This window comes from Anabrus simplex, chromosome 7, assembly GCF_040414725.1.
Source record: "Anabrus simplex isolate iqAnaSimp1 chromosome 7, ASM4041472v1, whole genome shotgun sequence".
In the NCBI taxonomy this organism is placed as follows: domain Eukaryota; kingdom Metazoa; phylum Arthropoda; class Insecta; order Orthoptera; family Tettigoniidae; genus Anabrus; species Anabrus simplex.
In genome coordinates, this window is record NC_090271.1 from 129,548,818 (window position 1) to 129,571,316 (window position 22,499).

The window sequence follows — 22,499 nt, forward strand, 5'->3', positions numbered from 1 at the left end:
CAAAAGCTAACCAATGCAGGGACGTGTCCCACCTGGAATGATCTTCATGATGATAGGCAATAAGCGCGGACCTGAGATTACGGTTAACCCGTTCAGCCAGAGATGGTTGAGGGTAATAAGCAGAAGTAGTTACATGAGAGATGGACAAGTCAAAGCAGAATTTACGAAAAAGATTTGATGTAAACGCCTTAGCATTATCAGACACAATATATTGGCACGGACCAAAAGAGGCAAAAATAGAATTTAGGCAAGTAATGGTGGACTGAGCGGTAGCCAGCTTAGTCGGAAATAACCAGGAAAATCTTGTAAAACCATCTACGCATACAAAGATGAACTTGTTGGCATTTCCCTTTGACTGGGGGAAGGGTCCTACATAATCAATATACAGGCGTTCCATGGGGCGCGACGCTTGATGAGAAGACAAAAGGCCTACCTTGGTGGACATGGTGGGTTTACTGAGCAAACAAGATTTACAAGCTTTTACTAGTTCACGGATTTCACCGTCCATACCCTTCCAGATGAACCTTTCACGAATCTTTTCACGAGTTTTAAAGATTCCAAGATGCCCCCCTAATGGGGTCTCATGATAGTACTTGAAGATCATAGGCACAAGAACAGCTGGAACGACAACCTTCATCATCTTATCATGCCTCGAAGGGCAACATAGAACACCATTCCTCAGAACATAAGGGACAACATGTTCCCCAGAAGAAAGGGTTTCCATTATCGGAGCCAGCGTCGGATCTTCACGTTGGTATTTCTCGATATCCCTAAAGAGCATGGGAGCATCTGTTAAGATGGCATTAACACCAGATAGTATGGACTCGGGAGGTGATGAACTGTCGACCGGTTCGTGGGTCTCGACGTCGTTGGAAAACATACGGCTGAGTCCATCCGCAACAACATTTTCGGTACCTCTGATATGCCTGACATCGAATTGGAAGGCAGAAATTCGGATGGCCCAACGGGCTATACGACCAGTACGACGCGGCCTACCTAAGACCCAGCTTAGGGCTTGATTATCTGTCTCCAGGTCGAATTTGACATGTTCCAGATAGAGACGGAACTTCTCTAAGGCAAATAAGACTGCCAACCCTTCGAGCTCATAGATAGAATACTTGGCTTCTTGAGCCGACAAGGTCCTAGATGCATAGGCGATGGGTCGCCTCCCTAGTTCAGTCTCTTGAAGAAGGACTGCAGCTACTGCTGACGACGACGCGTCAGTTTGGACGATGAATTTCTTCGAGAAATCAGGCATAGCAAGTACAGGGGCATTACAGAGAGCTAATTTAAGATCTTCAAAAGCGGCTTGTTGAGAAGGTCCCCACTCGAATTTGATGCCTTTCCTACGAAGAAGGTTCAAGGGCGCCGCTCTATTAGCGAAGTTAGGAATAAACTTCCTGAAGAAATTCACCATACCAATGAACCTGGCGATACCTTTGATGTCCTTGGGAGGTTTAAAATCACGGATGGCCTGTGTTCTAGAATGATCGACTGCAACACCATCAGGTGACACAATATGCCCTAGGAATGACATAGAGGGCTTAGCAAAGGCAACCTTGGACAACTTGACAGTTAACCCAGCCTTACGAAGGCAATTGAGAACTTCTCGCAGATGATCTAGATGTTCTTCAAAGGTCTCCGAAAATACGACGACATCATCCAAGTAGTGATACAAGTACTCAAATTTGATGTCGGAGAAGACCCTATCTAGCAGCCTAGTGAGTACAGCTGCTCCCGTGGGGAGCCCGAAAGGCACGCGATTGTATTCGTATAAATTCCAGTCCGTGGCAAACGCTGTAAGATGTTTAGACTCTTCCGCAAGGGGAATTTGATTGTAGGCTTGATTCAAATCCAAGATGGTGAAGAACTTGGCCTTACGGAACCATGAAAAACAAGAATGAAGGTCGGGAAGGGGCACAGATTGTAACACCACCTTCCGATTGAAAGCCCTATAATCAATGACAGGCCTGAAGCCCCCTTGGGGTTTCGGGACTAGAAAAATAGGTGACGAATACGCCGACTTAGAGGGCCTAATAATACCATCCTTCAACATCTGATCGATGATTTCTTTCAGAGCCTTCATTTTAGGTGGAGATAGCCTATAAGGTGGAAAACGGACAGGAATTGAATCCGTGACCTCAATTTTGTATTCAATAAGGTCAGTAACACCAAGAGTATCAGAGAACACCTCTGGAAATGACTGACATAATTTACGAATACTATCAGCCTGCTCCTCAGGTAGATGTCTAAGGTCTAACAACATCTCATCCTGGGTAGGCGAAATAGATGAACATGATACAGGATTACACTTTAACGAGGGAATTTTACAATTGGAAGCAAATTTGAATGTGCACGACTTACCCTGAAGATCGAGCACAAGACCAGTGTGAGAAATGAAGTCAGCTCCCAATATGATGGGGCAAGACAGGTGCTTAGCCACAAACAATTTGATTTTCCATGTAAATTTAAAAATACGAATTTTGACATTTACAGAACCTAGGATTTCCAATGAAGATGAATTAGCCGAAACATATTGAACAGGAGATGAGACATAGTCAGGTAGTTTACAAACAGATTTCAATTTAGAAGACCATTCAGCCGAAATAATCGAACAAACACTGCCTGAATCTAAAAGAGCTGTTACAGGTTCATTATTTAACTCAAGTTTGAGAAAAGGGACCGGTGCGGGGGTATCCGCCGCAATCCTAAGACACTCTTTGGGGCATTCGAAAGATGAATTTGAAGATAGAACATTCCCTGAATTTTCGACCTGTTTACCAGGGGCTGAGCCTCAGGAAGAGGGATTAGTCGACTCAGCCGAAGCCACTAGTCATTTTTTATTATTGTTGGAAGTTGCACCTGAAGTTGAGCAGGAGGGGGTGCTATTCGAATTGGGACAATTCTTGGCGATATGTGAGAAAGCCCCACATTTAAAACAGCCTTGTGATGAACCAGTTCCATTCCTTGTCCCACTAGACTTGAGCAATGGGCACTTGTTCCGAAGATGGTCGGGTGACCCGCAAGCATAGCATTTACGAGGTGTGACTGGTCGGCGAGGAGGAGGAGGCCGAGGATGACCAAAAGAAGGAGGGGGTTCTTTCGCGACACGCAAAGAATCGGCGTATCTAACTCCTTCCGCTGAGACGGCCAATGCTTCAAGTTCAGAGAAGGTTTGCGGGCACGCCGCGAAACACAAATATGACCTATAGGATGGTGAAATTCCTTCTACAATAGCCTGTACAATCTGATCTTCAGGAAAATGAAGTGCAAACACCCTAGTATAGAATTTAATATCTTGGATGAAGTCTGCTAAGTTTTCATCCAAACGCTGTACACGATAATAGTACTTCTGAATAAGGGAGGACCTGGCCCTAGCCGGGATGAAGTTAGCTAGCAAGTGGGCGTGGAAATCCTCAATAGATGATTGCTCGGCAATGGCTCTTACTATTTTGTCTGAGAGAATACCAATTGCATAGGGATAGATGATTTGCAAAATCTGACATGGGGAAAGAGAAAACACAAGGGCATGATCCTGAAATTCAACTAAAAATCTTAAAAATGAAATTACGTCACTGGTGGTATTAACGGAAAACTTGGAGATACCTCTGAGCAACATTGCCAATGGATGAGGCAAGCTGCTAAACCCGGGTGACATGGTAGGTAAAGGTTTCAGTGGCAGGGAAGTTAATTCAGAACGTATATTATTCAACGATGCACGGCGTTCCGACTCGTTGTCCAATGGGGCAGGGATAGTTTGAGCAGCAACGGTTATCCTATTGGCTTCTCCCTTAGGAGGCTCTTCCTCGCTACCTACATTCATCGTGGTGGGTTGATCAATTTTGGGAGGAACTTCCCCAGTTAACAATTGAGTGACCTTGCTAGATAATTCAGAGATACTTTCAAGCAACGTACTAGCTTCCTTCCTCTGAACGTCATTCAACTTCAGAGACAACAGATCGTTAACCCTATTTGAAAAATGATATAGCCTGGCTTGCACACGCTTAATTTGATTAGGAGAAGGATCATTTTCGTCAAAAAAACTAACTACCGATGCTAGCCCAGTAGTATTCTCGGTGATCGTGGAAAGAGAGTCATCAATTTCTTTCTCTCCCAAGTTGGGGATGGAAATAGGCAAATCAAGGGACTCTCTAAGCTTGTTGGTGTCTATCGCAACCGTGCCTCCAGATTGCACATTTCTGATAGTTAACTCATAGATCAACTCCTCCTTGCGCAAATAGTTAAAATGGAGAACATCGCGAGGGCCGGGCATGATGACAGAACAATTTTGAAAAAATCAGAAAATTCCAGCAACTGAGAAAATTGTTAGAGTTCGGAACAAACAATGTTTAGCCGTCAAAAGGGGCTAAATTGAGACCCATTCAACCACGCTCTGCTACCACTTGTTACCGAGTTTTTGTGGTAGTTAGAGGTGAAAGAAGGTGCGGGTGTGAACGGGTCTCAAGCTACGAAATTAGAGTTCATGTAAAATTAACAAGGTTATATTTTCTTTTCAAAATAAAGAAATAACAAGCATGGCAGGTACAGAGTAGCAAGTCAACAAAATGTAGTTACAATATTTACTGGATTTGAGCTTCGCGCCCCGACTTCACAATGCTTGGGCAATCAGCCCAACCTTACTTCAAAATAAGTTTTAACAGAGGGGCAGAAAACCCCCATTCATGCTCAGGAGCACTTGCTCCAAATTACACAGAAAAGCCTCCTCGAGGCATACAACACTCAATTTTCAAGAAAGAGCCGCTCGCTCTCAAACTTTAAGCCTCTCAAAGGCCACACCAAACTCCACCTTCAAGTTGTCCTCTCAGGACATAGACACAGGGGTAAAATACCCAACCTACTGAGGTCTATTAAGTGAGAAAAAGATTAATTACATGACCTCTAAAATACAATTTGAGAGGAGGCGAACTTGCGCTCCTAATACACTTCGTTTAAAACCTACTTGGCACTAAGCCGTTAATACAAGGGCTAATCCCATACTAAAGAGGTGACTTAAGAAAGAAACAATTTACATTACGTTAAAGAAGAATAGGTTGAGAAAAAATAAGTTCACCTCAAAACAATATGAGTGGGAGCTCGAGAGGGTTAAGCACTCTCTATCCCGATATGCAGTTTAAAGATAGAATAGATACCAAGGGTCTTTACATTTTAAGGAAGGTTACATTATGGAAAAACTTCGGACCCGCCCCGAGAGTTAAACTGCTGAGCTAGCAAAGAAAGAAGTTATTAATCGGCCATTACCTTGTTGTTGACCGCTGCCGGAGAAAGAGGCGCTTCCCGCCCCCTGCTATGTACTTTACACACTGAAAGATGGAACAGGAGTGGCGCAGAGACCCAAAAATCAGCAGTTTATATACTCTCGCGGAAAGTTCGAGGCGTTTTAGGGAAGAAAACACCCGCCCACAATCACTTTATTGGCTAGGGAACAGCAACATATTCAAGTTGGGGGAAGATACATCAGATTGGTCAGAAATTAATTTTAAAAAATTCGGGATTGGCTAAATACAAAACAAGGGGAAAGAGAGGGGTATACAGCCAACTTAAACAATAACAGAAAGAAATTTAACAAGAAACAAACTTTTGAAATAAAAATTTCTCCAAAAAACAGTTCTTTCACATCGCACTAGGGTGCACCATTGTAGTTTTTCAGTAGTGTCCTCTAGAAGAGAAAGTTCACACTTCTTACTACCGGTAAAACAAAAATACATCAAAAGTGGCACAGTTCAAAAACTCCAAACTTTCCAAGTAGTGACATCTTCTGAGAAACTTGAAAATTAATACCGTCGATAAAGTTCAGACTTCCTCCAGCAGAGGAGTTTCAACTGGCGCAAATTTTAAATTAGCAGCGTGGAGGTGTACCGCCCGGTACAGTCATTATTATTTTATTATTATGTACTGTCTTAATTTAATGTAACCTGTGACGAGGCTACAAAAATAATTTCCATGCTGCAGAGTAATTACATATGAGAATGAATGTGCTAAGTCTTCAATGTTACAAAGCCATATTACAGATTGGGTATAACTAATAAGCTCTTTAAATTTTGACTAGTCTGAAAACTATTTGATAACATTTACAGAGAATAGATCAGAATGAAGAATTGTCAATTATACAGTTGAAGAAACTGTCGAATGAAAGTTTGTTGACATGAATATGTTGCCCCTGATTTTATTCACCAATGTATATCATTACTGCATCCAAAACTACAAGATGTGAATTAAAAATTTTAATTTTATGGTCGGATCTTAATACACTGAACTAGATATGTTAACACAGCGACCCTAATAGTGACGACATTGTTCTTGCACGGGGCCCAAAAACAATATTAATTGAAAGAGAAATGAGGGCATCAGATACAGCAAGAGGAGGAATATGTAAGAGAATTGGTTTTAACTGGCAAACTGCAAGATAAAATAATTGTGCATAATTATATGGTATGACCATATGCAAAAAATGCTGTAGAATACCCACAAAAATGGGTGAACTGGAGCTGGAAGATTGAAAAATGGAGCCAGAAATGAATGCAATATAGAAATCAAGACAATATACAGCAAAACTACCCAAGTTCCACTTTATTCACTAGGAACGTTTATACAAATAATGAAACCAACAATAATCCTCCTCCTCCCTATTTTGTCTTTTTTATCATCTGTACACGTTATATAAAAATAGGGACATCCATTCGTATAACTTAACAGCAAAAGTGAATCATAATAATGATCATTACTAGGGACCTGAAAAAATCGCATTTGCGATAAATGCAAATTTTTGAAACTTGTTCTGAATCCAAGCCTACGATAATTCTAATGTGGAATAAAATCATTTTTACGCGTAAATAGAAGTGCGACAAAATGCAAATTGTGACCCAAAATGTGATTTTGGTGCGAATTCTGCGAAAATGTGCTATTTTACTGGCGAAAACAACATATTTCGGCAAAATCGTCAGAAATACTCAAAATAATATGCATAAATCTTTCGACCGTTCCAATCGATGAAGAAAAGTAGCCAATCGATTGCTGCTTGCTGACTTTAATCAATATTTACAATGGGAATAGCAAAGGGAATAAGATCTCTATCGATTATTATCGAAATGTAAATCGAGTGTCACGGAAATAACGAGATAGATGCAGTGTTGTTTTCCTGTTGTTCTCTTTGGTTCAAAACTGAAACTAATGAAGAGTAGAAAGTCGAGCTATTGTTTAGGTTATGGGGTGCACGGCAAAAACTACGCACGAAAGGGCTCAGCAATATGCAAAGGATGGTTTATATGCCACAGATTCAACGACAGTGTTTTGCAAGTATTGTAATTGCCGAGTTGGGTGGGAAAAAAAAAGGATAGCATTGTGAAACATGTTAAATCTGAAAAACACGTGGGTAAGCGACGCGATAACGAAAGTTCAATCCCTGCTGCTAGTACGTCTCAAAGAAAGCAATCTTCTGTGCTTGCACAGTTAGATAGTTGTAAAAGATGAAAAATTTTCAGAGATAACTTCTCAAAACGCACAGTTGAAGTATTTGCCAAAGCAAATATACCTCTGGAAAAGCTGGAAAACAAAGAGCTAAGAGCCTGGATCACTGAGTTTTCAAATGAAGAGCTGCCATGCATGAGAACTCTACGTGAAGTATATTTACCGGGTAAGTTTCGATTTCATTGATCGGGTACGGTTTAGGTATTACGACATCGAAACCACACGCAAAATTGAAGGATACCGAATTTGAGTGCGATTTCCATATTGAACTATCTTACCCGTACCCAATTGACCCAGTAATTTTACATTATTTTGTTATAATTTGAGGTCTTTCTTCCTTTCTAGAAGTTGCATCTGACCACCAGAAAAGAACAGCAGAGGCTCTAGTAGGGAAGAACATTAACATACTCTATGATGTAACTACAGATAGAATGGGCCGTTGTGTTTTTATCATCATATTCCAAGTCCCAGCCGGATCGAAAAGAGAGCTGCACATTGTTTCTGTGAACTATCTTGATGCAGGAAATGCTACAAACTGCTCTTGTGCTGTTTTAGAAGCTCTGCGCAGTTATAGTGTACCATATGATGCAGTTAAAGTGTTTGTTAGTGACAGTGCCCCGTACATGACCCAGTGTTATGAAACATTAAGTGTGGTCATAGGGGATCATTTAATGCATGTACAGTGCTGGGCACATAAGATCAGCTTGGTTGGCAATAGTTGGGTCGCAGTGATGACAGATTTAAATCATGTGGTTGTGATGGTAAAGTCTGCATTTTTGAACACAATAAAGCGAAAATATAATTATTTACAATTCTTAACATTGAAGTATGGTGCTTCAAAGGAAGCAAAGCTTTTTCCTGCACCTGTGAAGTGAATAGGCTTGACTCCCACATGGTTTTTGTCACAGATCATGCAGCTGGATTGGTTGACCTCCTTACTGAACTTGAAGGGTCTCTGTATCCTACCTCTCATCTCCTTTACCCCAAACTGCAGAACCTTGATGCCAGTTTTACCTTAATTTATGAGGGGAATTTTTCTGTGGCAACTAAAGATGCTTTGATTAAGCTCACTCCTCTACAGCAGGCTGCATACAGAGACACATTTGTCAAAGCTGCTCATTCTTCACAGTGCAAGCTAGCCACATTGAAAGCTAAAGACCCCAACCATAAGCATTTTGTGTCAATTTCTCAAGCTTTGCATCCAAAAAATATAATTTTGAATAACACTGATAAATTAGATGAGCTTGAGAAATTGTTTGGAGTAACAGATCTCTCACGAAACGATATCTGGTCTGGTTACTGTTCTCTGAAACATGCAATTCAAACCCAGATGAAAGAAAGTGAAAAATGTGATGTCATGCTTGCATTAACTGCAGTTCAGACAGAGTTCAGCATATTTGCTAAATACTGTCTTGAGTTGTTGTGGACCCCAACGAACAATGTAGATAGCGAGCGCGTGTTGTCTCATTACAACACAGTGGTTACAGACAGACGGTGCAATTTGAAAAAAAGCAATGCCGAAGTACTGACAATGCTTTCATTTGAACAATGAATTTGTATTGTGTGTGTACCAAGGACAATAACTGCACTTCATAAACTTGGAATCGTTAAAATTAATAATACCATGAGATTATTTTAACTTTGTAAATAGATGCTAATTTTGGAAAAATAGATGCTAATTTTGGAAAAAAATAGATGCTAATTTTGAAACAAATAGATGCTAATTTTTCAGGTCCCTAATCATTACTTATAAAATACAGTACTATGGTGAATAATACCTGTTGTTAAGTACTAGCCCAAGGGTGTACAACTCAAACTGCTGTGCAGGCCATTAACCAAGAGAGCACAGTGGGTTGCCAATCAAGACAATAAAAAGTTCAATTAGGGTTCCCACTAGTAACCTAAGTCTGTTTTCTATGTGATATTCTAGTTTTCCCTGCATTAAATTTAGTGGGACATGGTACATATGGGTGATGCTAGAACATGTTTACATCCTCTGGAATCATCATCTTGAAACATATTTTGCACAACTACTTACAATGACATAGAAAACTTGAAATAAATGTATCATAAGTAAAACAAGCTAGAACTTATCATAAAGTACCAATCTGTGAAATGGGTTCTATCAGTAACCCCATCCTACATAGTCACTGCAAGTATATGGATGAAGTACAGTGCATAGGAAGGGGTAGTGAGGATTATTGTGTGATGATGTGCTAACCTGTAAATGCATTCAGCTTGTTTGTTAAAACTGCAATAAAAAAATCCTACAGAAATAATTTACTATACCCCTAAAATTACAGAGATTTGTTTGTGCTGTACTATGCTGTTGTTTATAATACAACCTGTGTCTGAAGTTTGGTGAATGGTCACCTAGTTTGTACACTGTGCTAGTTTGGATGATGTGGTCGCGCATATGCATTGCGAGACATGACACCAAGTGCCCCCTATCGGTCAACTCAACACAGTTAAACGGAGTTGAATGCTGCAACACATCACACGGAGTCAGTGTGAGGATACGTGTCATTGCACAATGGAGAGCAAAATGGAGCAACACGTTAACGTGAAGTTTTGCTTCCACCTAGGCAAAACGGCAACGGAAACAAATGCAAGGTTAGAGCAAGTTTACCATGCTCAAGCAGTGAGTAAAAAGTGCATTTCTGACTGGTTTAAATGCTTTTAAGATGGAAAGGAAAGTGTTGAGGACGAGGCACGTTCGGGTCGACCAACCACAAGCACATCTCCAGACAACATCGAACGAGTGAGACAGATGCTTGCGAATGATCGGTGACTGTCCTTACGGATGATAGCAGATAAAGTGGGTGTAGGCAAGGACAGTGTAAGGATCATTGTTCATGAACATTTGAAAAAGCAGACGATTTGTACCCGGTTTGTACCGCACAACCTGACAGACGAGCAGAAGCAAACTCGGATGGAAACGTCAGGAGATTTCATTGACATTTGTGACCAAAATCCGGAGGTGTTGAAAACCATCATTACAGGAGACCAGTCATGGTGCTACCAGTATGATCCGGAGACCAAGAGACAGTCAATGGCGTGGTGTTCAGAGTCTTCCCTCTGCCTCGCAAGAAAAGTCGGTGCACAAAGTTCAAGATTAAGACAATTCTGATCGCCTCTCCCGAGAGCAATGGTGTCATTCATCAGGAATTTGTACCCCAGGGTACACCTGTCAACGCGGAATTCTACGAGGGAGTTTTGGAACGGCTAACGGCTACTGCAACGCATCAGACTGGTGCCCTGAAGTGTACCGGAGTGAGCAGTGGAAGCTCCTCCAAAACAATGTACACCGCGATCCGCGTGACCCAGTTTCTTGCTGAATGCCAAGTGACTGTTTTTCCACAACCTCCGTTTTCTTCGGATTTGGCGCCAGCAGATTTTTTTGTTCCCCCATCTTAAATTAGCCCTGAAAAGCCACCGGTTCAACAGTGTAGCAGGTATCCAACAACACATGACAAGGGTCCTCCAGGAGATTCTAAAAGAAGCGTTTGCTGCCAGCTTCCAGCAGCTTTACAGTTGATGTCAAAAGTGTGTTGTAGCTAACGGAGATTACTTTTCAGACACAGGTTGTATTTTTGAATACCTACAGTGTCACTATTTTGTAGGGGGTTTATGTTCAGTACATTTATCAAAGCACTGAAGTTCTGATGTGTTTTTCAGTTTGAACAACTGAACTGAAGTACTGTCATTTTTGGATGTCAAAGAGTACTTTTTGTAATTTTATCAACTACTGCTAAAATGAGGTTTCACTGTATCTTGTAGAGACTGACTAGCTGAGGTGGCAACGGTGTGCTTGGTTTACCCAGAAGAATGTGGGTTTGATTCCATATCAGGAAGTCTAAAAATTTAAGAAATGAGATTTCCACTTCTGGAGCAGCGGGTAACGCAAAGGTTCACTTAGCCTACACCAAAAATGAGTAATGGGTTAATTTCTGGGAGCAAAGACAACCAGGCATAGAGTTTACCACTCTGTACCATTTAGTGTCAAGGTTACATAAAGTCAAAGCCTTTACCTACTACTCCTCCAAAGGCCTTTGTGGCCTGTATGGCAATGGCTTTGCTTACTGTATCTTGTAATTGAAATGTTTCATCACTTTTCGACTACCAGATGTTCAAAATCTGGTGAAATTCTTTGAACTGATACAACTCACATAATACTTTTTAAATATTCATCTGTAAACCGACTTCTTAATTTGGAATTGTTCAGTTTTAAGAGGGAGAATAACTGTTTGCTAATATATGTACAATGAATGAAACATTGAACGTATCTTAGCAGCAATCATTTTAGTTGCGGAATACTATTCATCTGAGTATTTTGAATAAAATTCTGATGCTTGCTTGTTGTTTAAAGGGGCCTAACATCTAAGGTTACTGCCCGAACAAAATTCTAGTAAGAGTACATTTTAAAATACTTCTTGAGGGACTGAATCGCACTGGAAAGTAATAACTTCAAGTTGTATGACTTCTTTAACATTTTCAGTATCAACTGTAAAAAGAGCAGAGTATGAAGAAAATTAAGATGTCAAATACTAGAGCAAACATCCTACTTCTGACAGGAGAAAGATAACCTAGATCCATTTCACTGAATTATTTGTTCTGTATCAGACTAATTAATTAGACTACTAACACCTGCCAAAGATGAGGTATTCTATTGCGTGATATATATCTTAATTTATTTATACAGGGTTCCTATAACCCATTAATCAAAAACTTAAAAGAAACTTCAAAGTTTGATGCGGACCATTTGGAATTATATCATCGGCTAGGGCACGTTAAGCGGATGCAGGTGACTCGAACACCAAGGAAGTATTTTGAAAAGTTCATTCTGGGACGAAGACCAACTGGATGCCCTATAAAAAGGTGGTTAGACCAGATGAGAGAAGACCTAGAGAAGAGGAGAAACATGGGATGTCCTAAAGAGAAAAGAAACATACCGAGACCGTAATAAACGGAGGCACATCGTTCTTAAACATCCTACCCGGCTCACTGATGATCATCGGCCGTACTTCAAAATGTACCATTGTAAAAACTAACCTTGGTGATGTATCAGGATCAGCAATGGAAGACTGCGTCATACTAGTACTCAAAGTAGCTTTCTTTGCTGCTTCCTTTTTTTTTCCTTCAGCAGCTGCTTTCATAGGGTCATAACTTTTGCGTCGCTTCCAGTTCTGAAACTCTACTTCTCTGGAAGACAAGGTTGAATTGCTGCGGCCACCTGGTTTCTTCTTGGTTTCTTTTTTAGCGCTTCCTCCTTTTGAAAGATGAGGTGTCTAAAATGATTGAACAAAACCATTAATATCAGTATCCTCATGTCTCTTTCTTCAGATAACTACAAATAATAAAAAAGAAACTGAGAAATATTAACATCGGACAACAGAAAATGCTTATCAAAGAATGAATTATGGAGGTAATCTACAGCACAGAGTTTTTCCAATAAACATACAAAATTTCACACTAAAATTACAATAAAAATATAAATCCTGAAACAGATTGATAAATAGGTTCAGATTTCATATATCCCACTCAGCTCTGTATGTTACAGCACTATGTATGCCTTAGATATACTTTAATCTTCAGCAGTGGTTGCCAGATACCAACTGGAAATCAGATCAATTCTACTAAGAGAATCTTAATGTTACACAGACTACTAACACTATAATAAATAATGATTGTGGTGACTGGTAAAACATATTATTATCTACCAGCAGAATGTACCCATTGACGGACTGATGGTTGGTGGTTTCAATGATTCCTGGTTCTACTCACTGCTGGTGAATAAGCCGTTATTTTTAAGTCACTGAATGTGGGTCTGGAGAAAGCATTCTTATCCGAAGAATTCCAATAATACCATCAAACTACCCTCTACCCTTAAGGAGTCTATAATTTCCTGTGACTTCCTTGGCCGGCGGGTGTAGATAAAGGTATTAAATCACTGGTTTCAACCCCTAGTTCAACACACTCAGGTGTCTAATCCACGAATTACTAGGACATACCAAGGATCCGGAAAAACACCCAGCTGAATAGCGCTCAGGCGATGGATGCTCTCGAACATGTACTTCAACACACAAAACATAATTTCCTGGACAACCATTATACTTGCAAAGAAAATACATATGACTTTTATTGTCAAAAACTGAATTTTAAGTACACATACTGGGCTTTATTTTGAGACAAGACTAACCATCTGCCCAATATTCAAGTTTATAGCAGATAAAACTAGCGGAATGGAAGAAGTAACTGGACCTTCTGCATATGGAAAGAGGATTTTTTTTTTCTATTGGCTTTACGTCGCATCGACACAGATGGGTCTTATGGCAATGATGGGACAGGAAAGGGCTAGGAGTGGGAAGGAAGCATCCGTGGCCTTAAGGTACAGCCCCAGCATTTGCCTGGTGTGAAAATGGGAAACCACGGAAAGCCATATTCAAGGCTGCCGACAGTGGGGTTCGAACCCACTATCTCCCGAATACTGGATACTGGCCCCACTTAAGCAACTGCAGCTATCGAGCTTGGTGGAAAGAGGAATGAAGAGCGAGAGAAGTTGGTGGATTTTTGTGTGAGAAATGGGTTGTTGGCGATACATGGTTCAGAAAGAAGAACATTAAAAAGATTACAAGATATGGATGGGAAAACAGAAGGACAAAAAAAGTGATTACTTCTTGGAGGAAAGAGCAAATCGTAGACAATAGTTAGATGTAACAACCCTGTCTGAATTAGCCTTTGATGTAGACAATAGAATAGTGGTTGCAAAAGTGAACAAATAAGAATGAAGCAAATAAAAGTATGGAAATTCTACATGGAAGTACAAGACAATTCCAAAATTAATTGAAGCAACACGTACCCAGAACTGAGGTGGAGAGTGTGCAAGTGAAATGTGACATGTTTAAGAAGACATTTGTAAGCTGTGCAGAGGGTGCTTGTAGCAGAATAGCTGAAAGAGTGAAAGATGAGGGGGTAAAGGAAACAGTGAAAAATAAGAAAGCATGGCAATTATGGAATAGGGATAAAATGGAAGAAAGTATCAGGAAATGAAAAGAAGGTGCAAGAAAGTAATAAATGAAGGAAAAAAAGCTGGGAAGAATTTACACGAGAGTTGGAAGAGGATTTATATAGCGGTCAAAAGGATGCTATGTGGACTTGTTCAAAAGTATACACAAAGCAGGTGAAAGGGAAAGAAGGAGAGAACACCACCAAAGAAGATCAGAGAAGATAAGGAAAAGACAGAAGGATTAATTAGATGAACTCCTGAACGTGAAATCACAACGGAAGAAGGGGAAACTGCTGTCACACAAATGAAAGTGGGGAAAAGCAGCAGGATTGGATGAATTTTGTGAGGAAATGATCATAGCAGCAGGGCCTGTTGGTCTACAATGGCCGTATAGGTTATTTAGATATATTTGGAAAGAAAAATCGGTACTAAAGATTGGAGTAAAGGTTTCTTCTCCAACTTTTTAAGTGAGCTGCGGATCAGTGGTAGAGTGTCGGCCTCCGGATACCAAGATAGTGGGTTCAAACCTGGCAGAGGTAGTCAGATTTTTGAAGGGCGGAAAAAGTCCATTCGACACTCCATGTCGTACGATGTTGGCATGTAAAAGAGATCTCTGGTGACACATTTGGTGTTTACCCGATAAAATTAATTAAATCTCAGCCATAGACGCCCAAGAGAGTTTAGGTTTACTTGGTCTGCCATCTAGTAGTCCTAGAGTAAAACGGGAATCGAAATTGACATGCAGACAGCCAGATGGCATCAAATGAAAATGTCTGCACACAGTAGCCGAGGCCATATGATTATTATTAATTACATCGGCCTGCGAAGATCTTCCGGCAAAAGTAATTTTTTTTTTTTTTTTTGCTAGGGGTTTTACGTCGCACCGACACAGATAGGTCTTATGGCGACGATGGGATAGGAAAGGCCTAGGAGTTGGAAGGAAGCGGCCGTGGCCTTAATTAAGGTACAGCCCCAGCATTTGCCTGGTGTGAAAATGGGAAACCACGGAAAACCATTGCAAAAGTAATTGTATGTGATATAAGTTATAGTAGTGGCCTTATGTAAAAAATAATACTAGTTGTTTTGTATCACGTACAGATTTGTCACAAGTCCATCTCATGTTTATGCTAATGGAGCTTCGTTGTTGTAAATGAGGTTTGGATTGGTTGTATGGAATGAAGGTATGAACATGTCTGAGAGAAAATATTGTATGTGCTCTGTTTTGGAGGGGAGAAGGTAATCATACAGGAACACCGGAAGAACAATTAGAACAGTTGCAGTTTGTGCATGCGCAATGTCAGACAAGGTCAAAATGCCAAGATCGAGTTTCTCTGTAGTCTGAGAGGAGAATCTGAGAACGTGTGTCACGTCTTGGTCTACAAGTTACAATGTGCACTTGAGTCGATTGAGTGAATAAGTGAGTTAGTTTGTGTAAAAATAGCAAGTGGCAGTGATGTTCGGAGGCAAAAATGTATGAACGATCCCAACTCTTTCTGTTATATATGTGGCCAGTATACAATTAAAGGCCAGAAGCGAAATATTATGCCATTTATGAAAAGCCTGTACTTGGCATATTTTAACATGAAGTTAGGTGATCAGGACAAAAATTTTGCACCCCATATTGTATGTAAAACGTGTGTAGAAAACCTGCGGCAATGGTACAATGGGTTGTTGCCCTCAATGCCATTCGAAATCCCAATAACTTAGCGGGAACAAAGAAATAATTTTGACAAATGTTATTTTTGTGTATGTAAAGTGTCCAGGTTCAATACGAAAAACAAAAAGCACATTGTGTATCCCTGCCTTCCCTCTTTCATAACCCCCGTACCACATGGACCCGATATTTCTGTCCCAAAACTACCAATACCAGAGAGTGTGTCCTTGTCATCTTCAAGTGCGGAGGATGGTGATGATGATGATACCTTTGTACTGGATGTTGAGGATAGAACTCCATGTCTTTATAATCAGTGTGACTTAAATAATTTGGTGCGTGACCTAGGCCTCACTAAAGAAAAGAGTGAATTTTTAGGATTAAGATTAAAAGAGAGAAATTTTTTACTTCCTAGGACAAATTTGTACTGTTACAGAAATCAGGAGGAAGAATTCCGGCAGTTTTTTGTTCACGAAGACGAACTTGTGTTTTGCTGTGATATCCTTGGCTTGATTCGTCGTCTTGGAACTATTTACCAAGCAAAGGACTGATGTCTATTTATTGATATCAGTAAAAGAAGTCTCAAAGGTGTTCTTCTGCACAATGGAAAAAAACATGCTTCCGTGCCAGTTGCCCATTCAACATCTCTTCATGAAAACTATCACAATTTAGCTATGATGTTGAAGAAACTGAACTACAATGAACACAGATTGTTACTGTGCTGTGATTTAAAAGTGTGCGGTATCATATTAGAGCAGCAAGGAGGATATACAAAGTTCCCGTGTTTTCTGTGTAAGTGGGACTCTCGGGACAGGGATCGTCACTGCTTAGTGTCTGAGTGGCCCAAGAGGAAACAGTTTGTGTCTGGAGGAAAAAACATTGTAAATCGTCCATTAATTGACCCTGAAAGTGTGTTATTGCCCCCTTTACATATTAAATTGGGAATTATGAAGCAGTTCGTGAAGAGTTTGGATAGAGGCAGTCCCTGCTTTCGGTACCTCTGTTAGAAATTTCCAGGACTGTCGGTTACCAAAATTAAGGAAGGCATTTTTGACAGCCCCCAAATTTGAAAGCTTATGAAGGATCCGATAATCAATACAACGATGAACGAAACACAGCTACAGGCATGGGATTCATTCAAGGATGTTTGTAGCAAATTCCTGGGTAATGTTAAAGATATCAACTACCAACAGATTGTGGAAAGCATGCTGTACAACTTCCAGAAATTGAGTTCACGCATGAGCTTAAAATTATATTTCCTGCACAGTCATCTGGATTATTTTCCTGCAAATTTAGGAGCATTCAGTGAGGAACATGGCGAGTGGTTCCATCAGGATCTAAAAGAAATGGAACGAAGGTATCAGGGACGATGGGACGTCTCCATGATGTCAGATTAGTGTTGGTGTCTAGTGTGAGGTAACACTACTGAGGAACACAAACGCAAATCGACACATCAAAGTGCAGCAAACAATAGTGTTATTATAGTGAGATTCATACATTTTAGCAATGAACATTTTACTTTTTTATATACTCATTGCAATTTGATTATTACATTAAAATTACATATATTCTCTATTCTGGTGTTTTCTATCAAAATTACAACAATATGTCAAATTTGGATTTGAAATAGCAAAAAGCTGTACATGATAGGCAAAAATGGTTTACATATTTGAAATCAGCACACGTGAGTTAGGGTAAATCACCTCTTCAACCTTTCAGCGGAGAGAATTTATTTTTTTCGCAGGCCGGTGTTATTAGTTAGGGGAGCGCTGAAGCTTACCATTCTCCTCCTTTTTCAGGGTATTTGAATGAGGGTTGGAAGACTATTTTCCAGCCCTTATTGGGGAAGTTCATCCTCTGGCCCTGGTGAGGGGAGGACTTCCCAGCCAAATGCATTTGGTTGCATCCGGGAGATAGTAGGTTCGAATCCCACTATCGGCAGCCCTGAAAATGGTTTTCCGTGGTTTCCCATTTTCACACCTGGCAAATGCTGGGGCTGTGCCTTAATTAAGGCCACGGCCGCTTCCTTCCAACTCCTAGGCCTTTCCTGTCCCATCGTCGCCATAAGACCTATCTGTGTCGGTGCGACGTAAAGCCCCTAGCAAAAAAAAAAAAAAAAAATGCATTTGGGAAAAGTTCTTCCCATACAATTTCAGCAATAACGCATTTACCAATTCTGAACCTGTTGCAAACTTTTGGGTTTGATAGCAACTTGCTGGGTACTTGTTGGTGTTAGTTGTGGAATTGCTGATGGAGCAGATGACACAAAACTTGCGGGATATATACGAACATTAGCGGCTTTCTCTGCAAAGGAGACGGAGAATTCCGGAGGAGCCACTGATTTATACTTCCTCTGTGCTTCTGAATAGGAGAGTTTATCCAGTCTTTACCTCCTGGATTTTTTCTCCTTTTTAAACATAGGGCACTCTTTGGAGCAAGGGGCATGCTCCCCAGTGCAATTAATGCACACTGGTGGTGGTGTGCACTCCGCATTGGCCTGAGCCCCTTTTCAACATGTCTCGCACGTCACTAATCCCTGGTAGCATGGTGAGGTCTGGTCAAGCAACTGGCAGTTTAACACCTCATATGAGAAGGAAAATATGGCCGAAGTGATAGGGTGTACATGGATACCTTTATATATTCGGGCAGTTTCACGAGCTTGAAAGTTAAGATGAGGCCCCCCCCCCCCCCCCCGCTGTGTTGTAGAGGTTGTCGCTGACATACCTCTTAAGATGTTTGACGTCAGAAACACCTCTACGAGCAAGGCTCCAGACCCCACAGCAATGCCTAGGTCATGGTGTCCCTAGAGGGGAAATTATCGGAGGAATGCTTAGCTTTGAAATAAGGCCTGACACTCATGCTACAGTTATCACCTGTCACTGTAATGGGTTTTGCACACGACACAGTCATTATCGGTAAAAATTTAAAATATCAATATAAATGGTCCATTATTGGACACTAAATTAAAAAGGCGGCTTTTGAATTAAAGCGTATTTCCACGAGGATATCTACAAAAACCAGCCTTGAAGTCTCTATGAAAGATAACTCCTCTCTTATGACCCTCAATTTTAATAGGCACTGGCCCCAACATTGTGGCTACCAATAACTTCCTACTCTGCATGAGCATACTAGTGTTGATGAGCACGCTAGCATCCTGTAATTTCCTCATTTCACTTACTTCACCAATAAGATCTTCCAAAGCATTACTAATCAGAAACAGGTTTTCTGATAGAAAGCTCCGTCCATCAACCAGAAATCGTGGCAGACGTTCTTCAGAAGCTTTCTTGCTAGTCAGGTCAACATGACGAACATTTGCGGTTTTTAACTGAACGTTTAACGGACGCCGCTTGAAGGCCGGCAGCCTTAGTTCAATTAACAACCAAATTTTCCATAATTTTTATTCCTGATCCCACGAGTAGCTAGGGGAGTATTCTGTCAATCCTCAGGAGAGCCCCACATGCTGAGGTAGGCTTTATATTCCAGAAGGGCCTGGTATCTGGACGGGGCTGCTAATGACTACTCTCCCAGCTGCCATACGTCACCTTCGCCACAACCTGAAACTTGTGACTGGAGGAGGATGAAACCTCCACGTGTACTAAACTACACGAGGCAGAGAGGTTGGCTAGACAGTAAGAGAAATGAAATTTAAGAATGTCAGGATAGAAAGGTAGAAATAGAAATGAAAGAAAAAAGCACAGACAGCTCTCAGACAACTCGGGGGACAACTTGTTAGTCTGGCTCTACTCCAAGGCCAATCCAGCATGGGTAAAACTAAGCTGGCACAGTTCTCAGGATCGACAAACACACAAGCCCCCCCACACCAATGCCTAGGTCATGGTGTCCCTAGAGGGGAAATTATCTGAGGAATGCTTAGCTTTGAAATAAGGCCTGACACTCACGCTACAGTTAGCACCTGTCACTGTAATGGGTTTTACACACAACACAGTCATTATCGGTAAAAATTAAAAAGGCGGCTTTTGAATTAAAGCTTATTTCCATGAGGATATTTACAAAAATCAGCCTTGAAAAAAAACTCTCAAAATGCTTTGGGGTAAGTTTTAAGAATGGAAAATTAACTGAAGATGCTTTAGTAAGTGAGGAGAAATTCAAAATTCAAACGATCAAACAGGGTGAAGCATTTCATTATCTCGGTGCCTCTTTCAGTCTGACAATTACTTTCGTTGCAATGCAGTTATGAAAATCTACATAGAAACTTATACTTACTTACCTCTTTGTCATACTGATTACAGTTATCTGCCCCATTCCTATTTACCTATTTCAAACTGCTGAACAGGCTAAGATACCAATTACTTTTCTAAAAGACGCAAGTAAAATAATCAGAAACACATGCATACATACATACATACATACATACATACATACATGCATAAACACTATAGACTGTTAAGCCTTTCAGCGTTCAGTCTGCAAGCCTCTGTGAATATACTAAACGTTGCCACAAGCCTCTGTTTGCAACTAGTGCTGTGGCCTCATTTAGTTCTATCCCTCTTATCTTTAAATTGTTAGAAACCGAGTCTAACCATCGTCATCTCGGTCTCTCTCTACTACTCTTACCCTCCATAGCAGAGTCCATTATTCTCCTAGATAACCTATCCTCCTCCATTCGCCTCACATGACCCCACCACCGAAGCCAGTTTTTTTTTTTTTTTTGCTAGGGGCTTTACGTCGCACCGACACAGATAGGTCTTATGGCGACGATGGGATAGGAAAGACCTAGGAGTTGGAAGGAAGCGGCCGTGGCCTTAATTAAGGTACAGCCCCAGCATTTGCCTGGTGTGAAAATGGGAAACCACGGAAAACCATTTTCAGGGCTGCCGATAGTGGGATTCGAACCTACTATCTCCCGGATGCAAGCTCACAGCCGCGCGCCTCTATGCGCACGGCCAACTCGCCCGGTGAAGCCAGTTTATGCGTACAGCTTCATCCATTGAGTTCATTCCTAAATTAGGCTTTATTTCCTCATTCCAAGTACCCTCCTGCCATTGTTCCCACCTGTTTGTACCAGCAATCATTCTCGCTACTTTCATGTCTGTTACTTCTAACTTATGAATAAGATATCCTGAGTCCACCCAACTTTCGCTAACATAAAGTAAAGTTGGTCTGAAAACAGACCGATGTAAAGATAGTTTCATCTGGGAGCTGACATCCTTCTTACAGAATACTGTTGATCGCAACTGCAAGCTCACTGCATTAGCTTTACTACACCTTGATTCAATCTCTCTTACTATATTACCATCCTGGGAGAACACACAACCTAAACACTTCATATTATCTACCTGTTCTAGCTTTGTATCACCCATCTGACATTCAATTCTGTTGACTTTCTTACCTACCGACATCAATTTAATTTTCGAAAGACTAATTTTCATACCATACTCATTGCACCTATTTTCAAGTTGCAAGATATTAGACTGCAGGCTTTCGGCACAATCTGCCATTAAGACCAAGTCGTCAACATAGGCCAGACTGTTTACTACATTTTCACCTAACTGAATCCCTCCCTGCCAATTTATACCTTTCAGCAGATGATCCATGTAAACTACGAAAAGCAAATGTGAAAGATTACAGCCTTGTCTAACCCCTGTAAGTACCCTGAACCAAGAACCCATCAATTCTCACTGAAGCCCAATTGTCAACATTAATGCCCTTGATTGATTTTAATAATCTACCTTTAATTCCATAGTCCCCCAGTATGGCGAACATCTTTTCCCTTTGTACCCTGTCATATGCTTTCTCTAGATCTATGAAACAAACACAACCGCCTATTCTTCTCGTAGCATATTTCGATTATCAGGCACATACTGAAAATCTGATCCTGACAGTCCCTCTGTGGTCTGAAACCAAACTGGTTTTCATCCAACTTCCTCTTAACTACTGATCGCACCCTCCCTTCCAAGATGCCTGTGAATACTTTGCCTGGTATACTAATCAATGAGATACCTCGATAGCTGTTGCAATCCTTCCTGTTCCCTTGGTTATAGATAGGTGCAATTACTGCTTTTGTCCAATCTTACTACTCCATGAAGCCATTTCATCCCTGCCTTCCCACTATACTTCACCATTTCAGGTCGAATTTCATCTATTCCTGCTGCTTTATGACAATGGAGTTTATTTACCATCCTTTCCACTTCCTCAAGCATAATTTCACCAACATCATTTTCCTCCTCCTCATGAGCTTGGCTGTTCGCAACACGACCAGGAAGATTTCCTTTTACATTCAGAAGATGTACGTCTCCAGTGATTCCCTGGGATCTATTATGAGTTCACCTGAATTACTCAGAACACTGTTCATTTCCTTTTTCCCTCCCTTCCTAATATTCTTTATTACTGTCCAGA

General features: G+C 40.8%; 1 protein-coding gene across 6 annotated transcripts in view; it reads right to left on the reverse strand.

The window, feature by feature from the left end:
- Nucleotides 1-22,499, reverse strand: part of LOC136877349 (uncharacterized) — a 264,500-nt gene that overhangs the window by 119,773 nt on the left and 122,228 nt on the right. For all 6 annotated transcript variants that reach the window (XM_067151317.2, XM_067151316.2, XM_067151313.2 and 3 more), the window contains one exon: nucleotides 12,538-12,773. In XM_067151317.2, coding sequence (XP_067007418.2) covers nucleotides 12,538-12,773 — 236 coding nt within the window. The remainder of the gene's footprint in view (nucleotides 1-12,537; nucleotides 12,774-22,499) is intronic.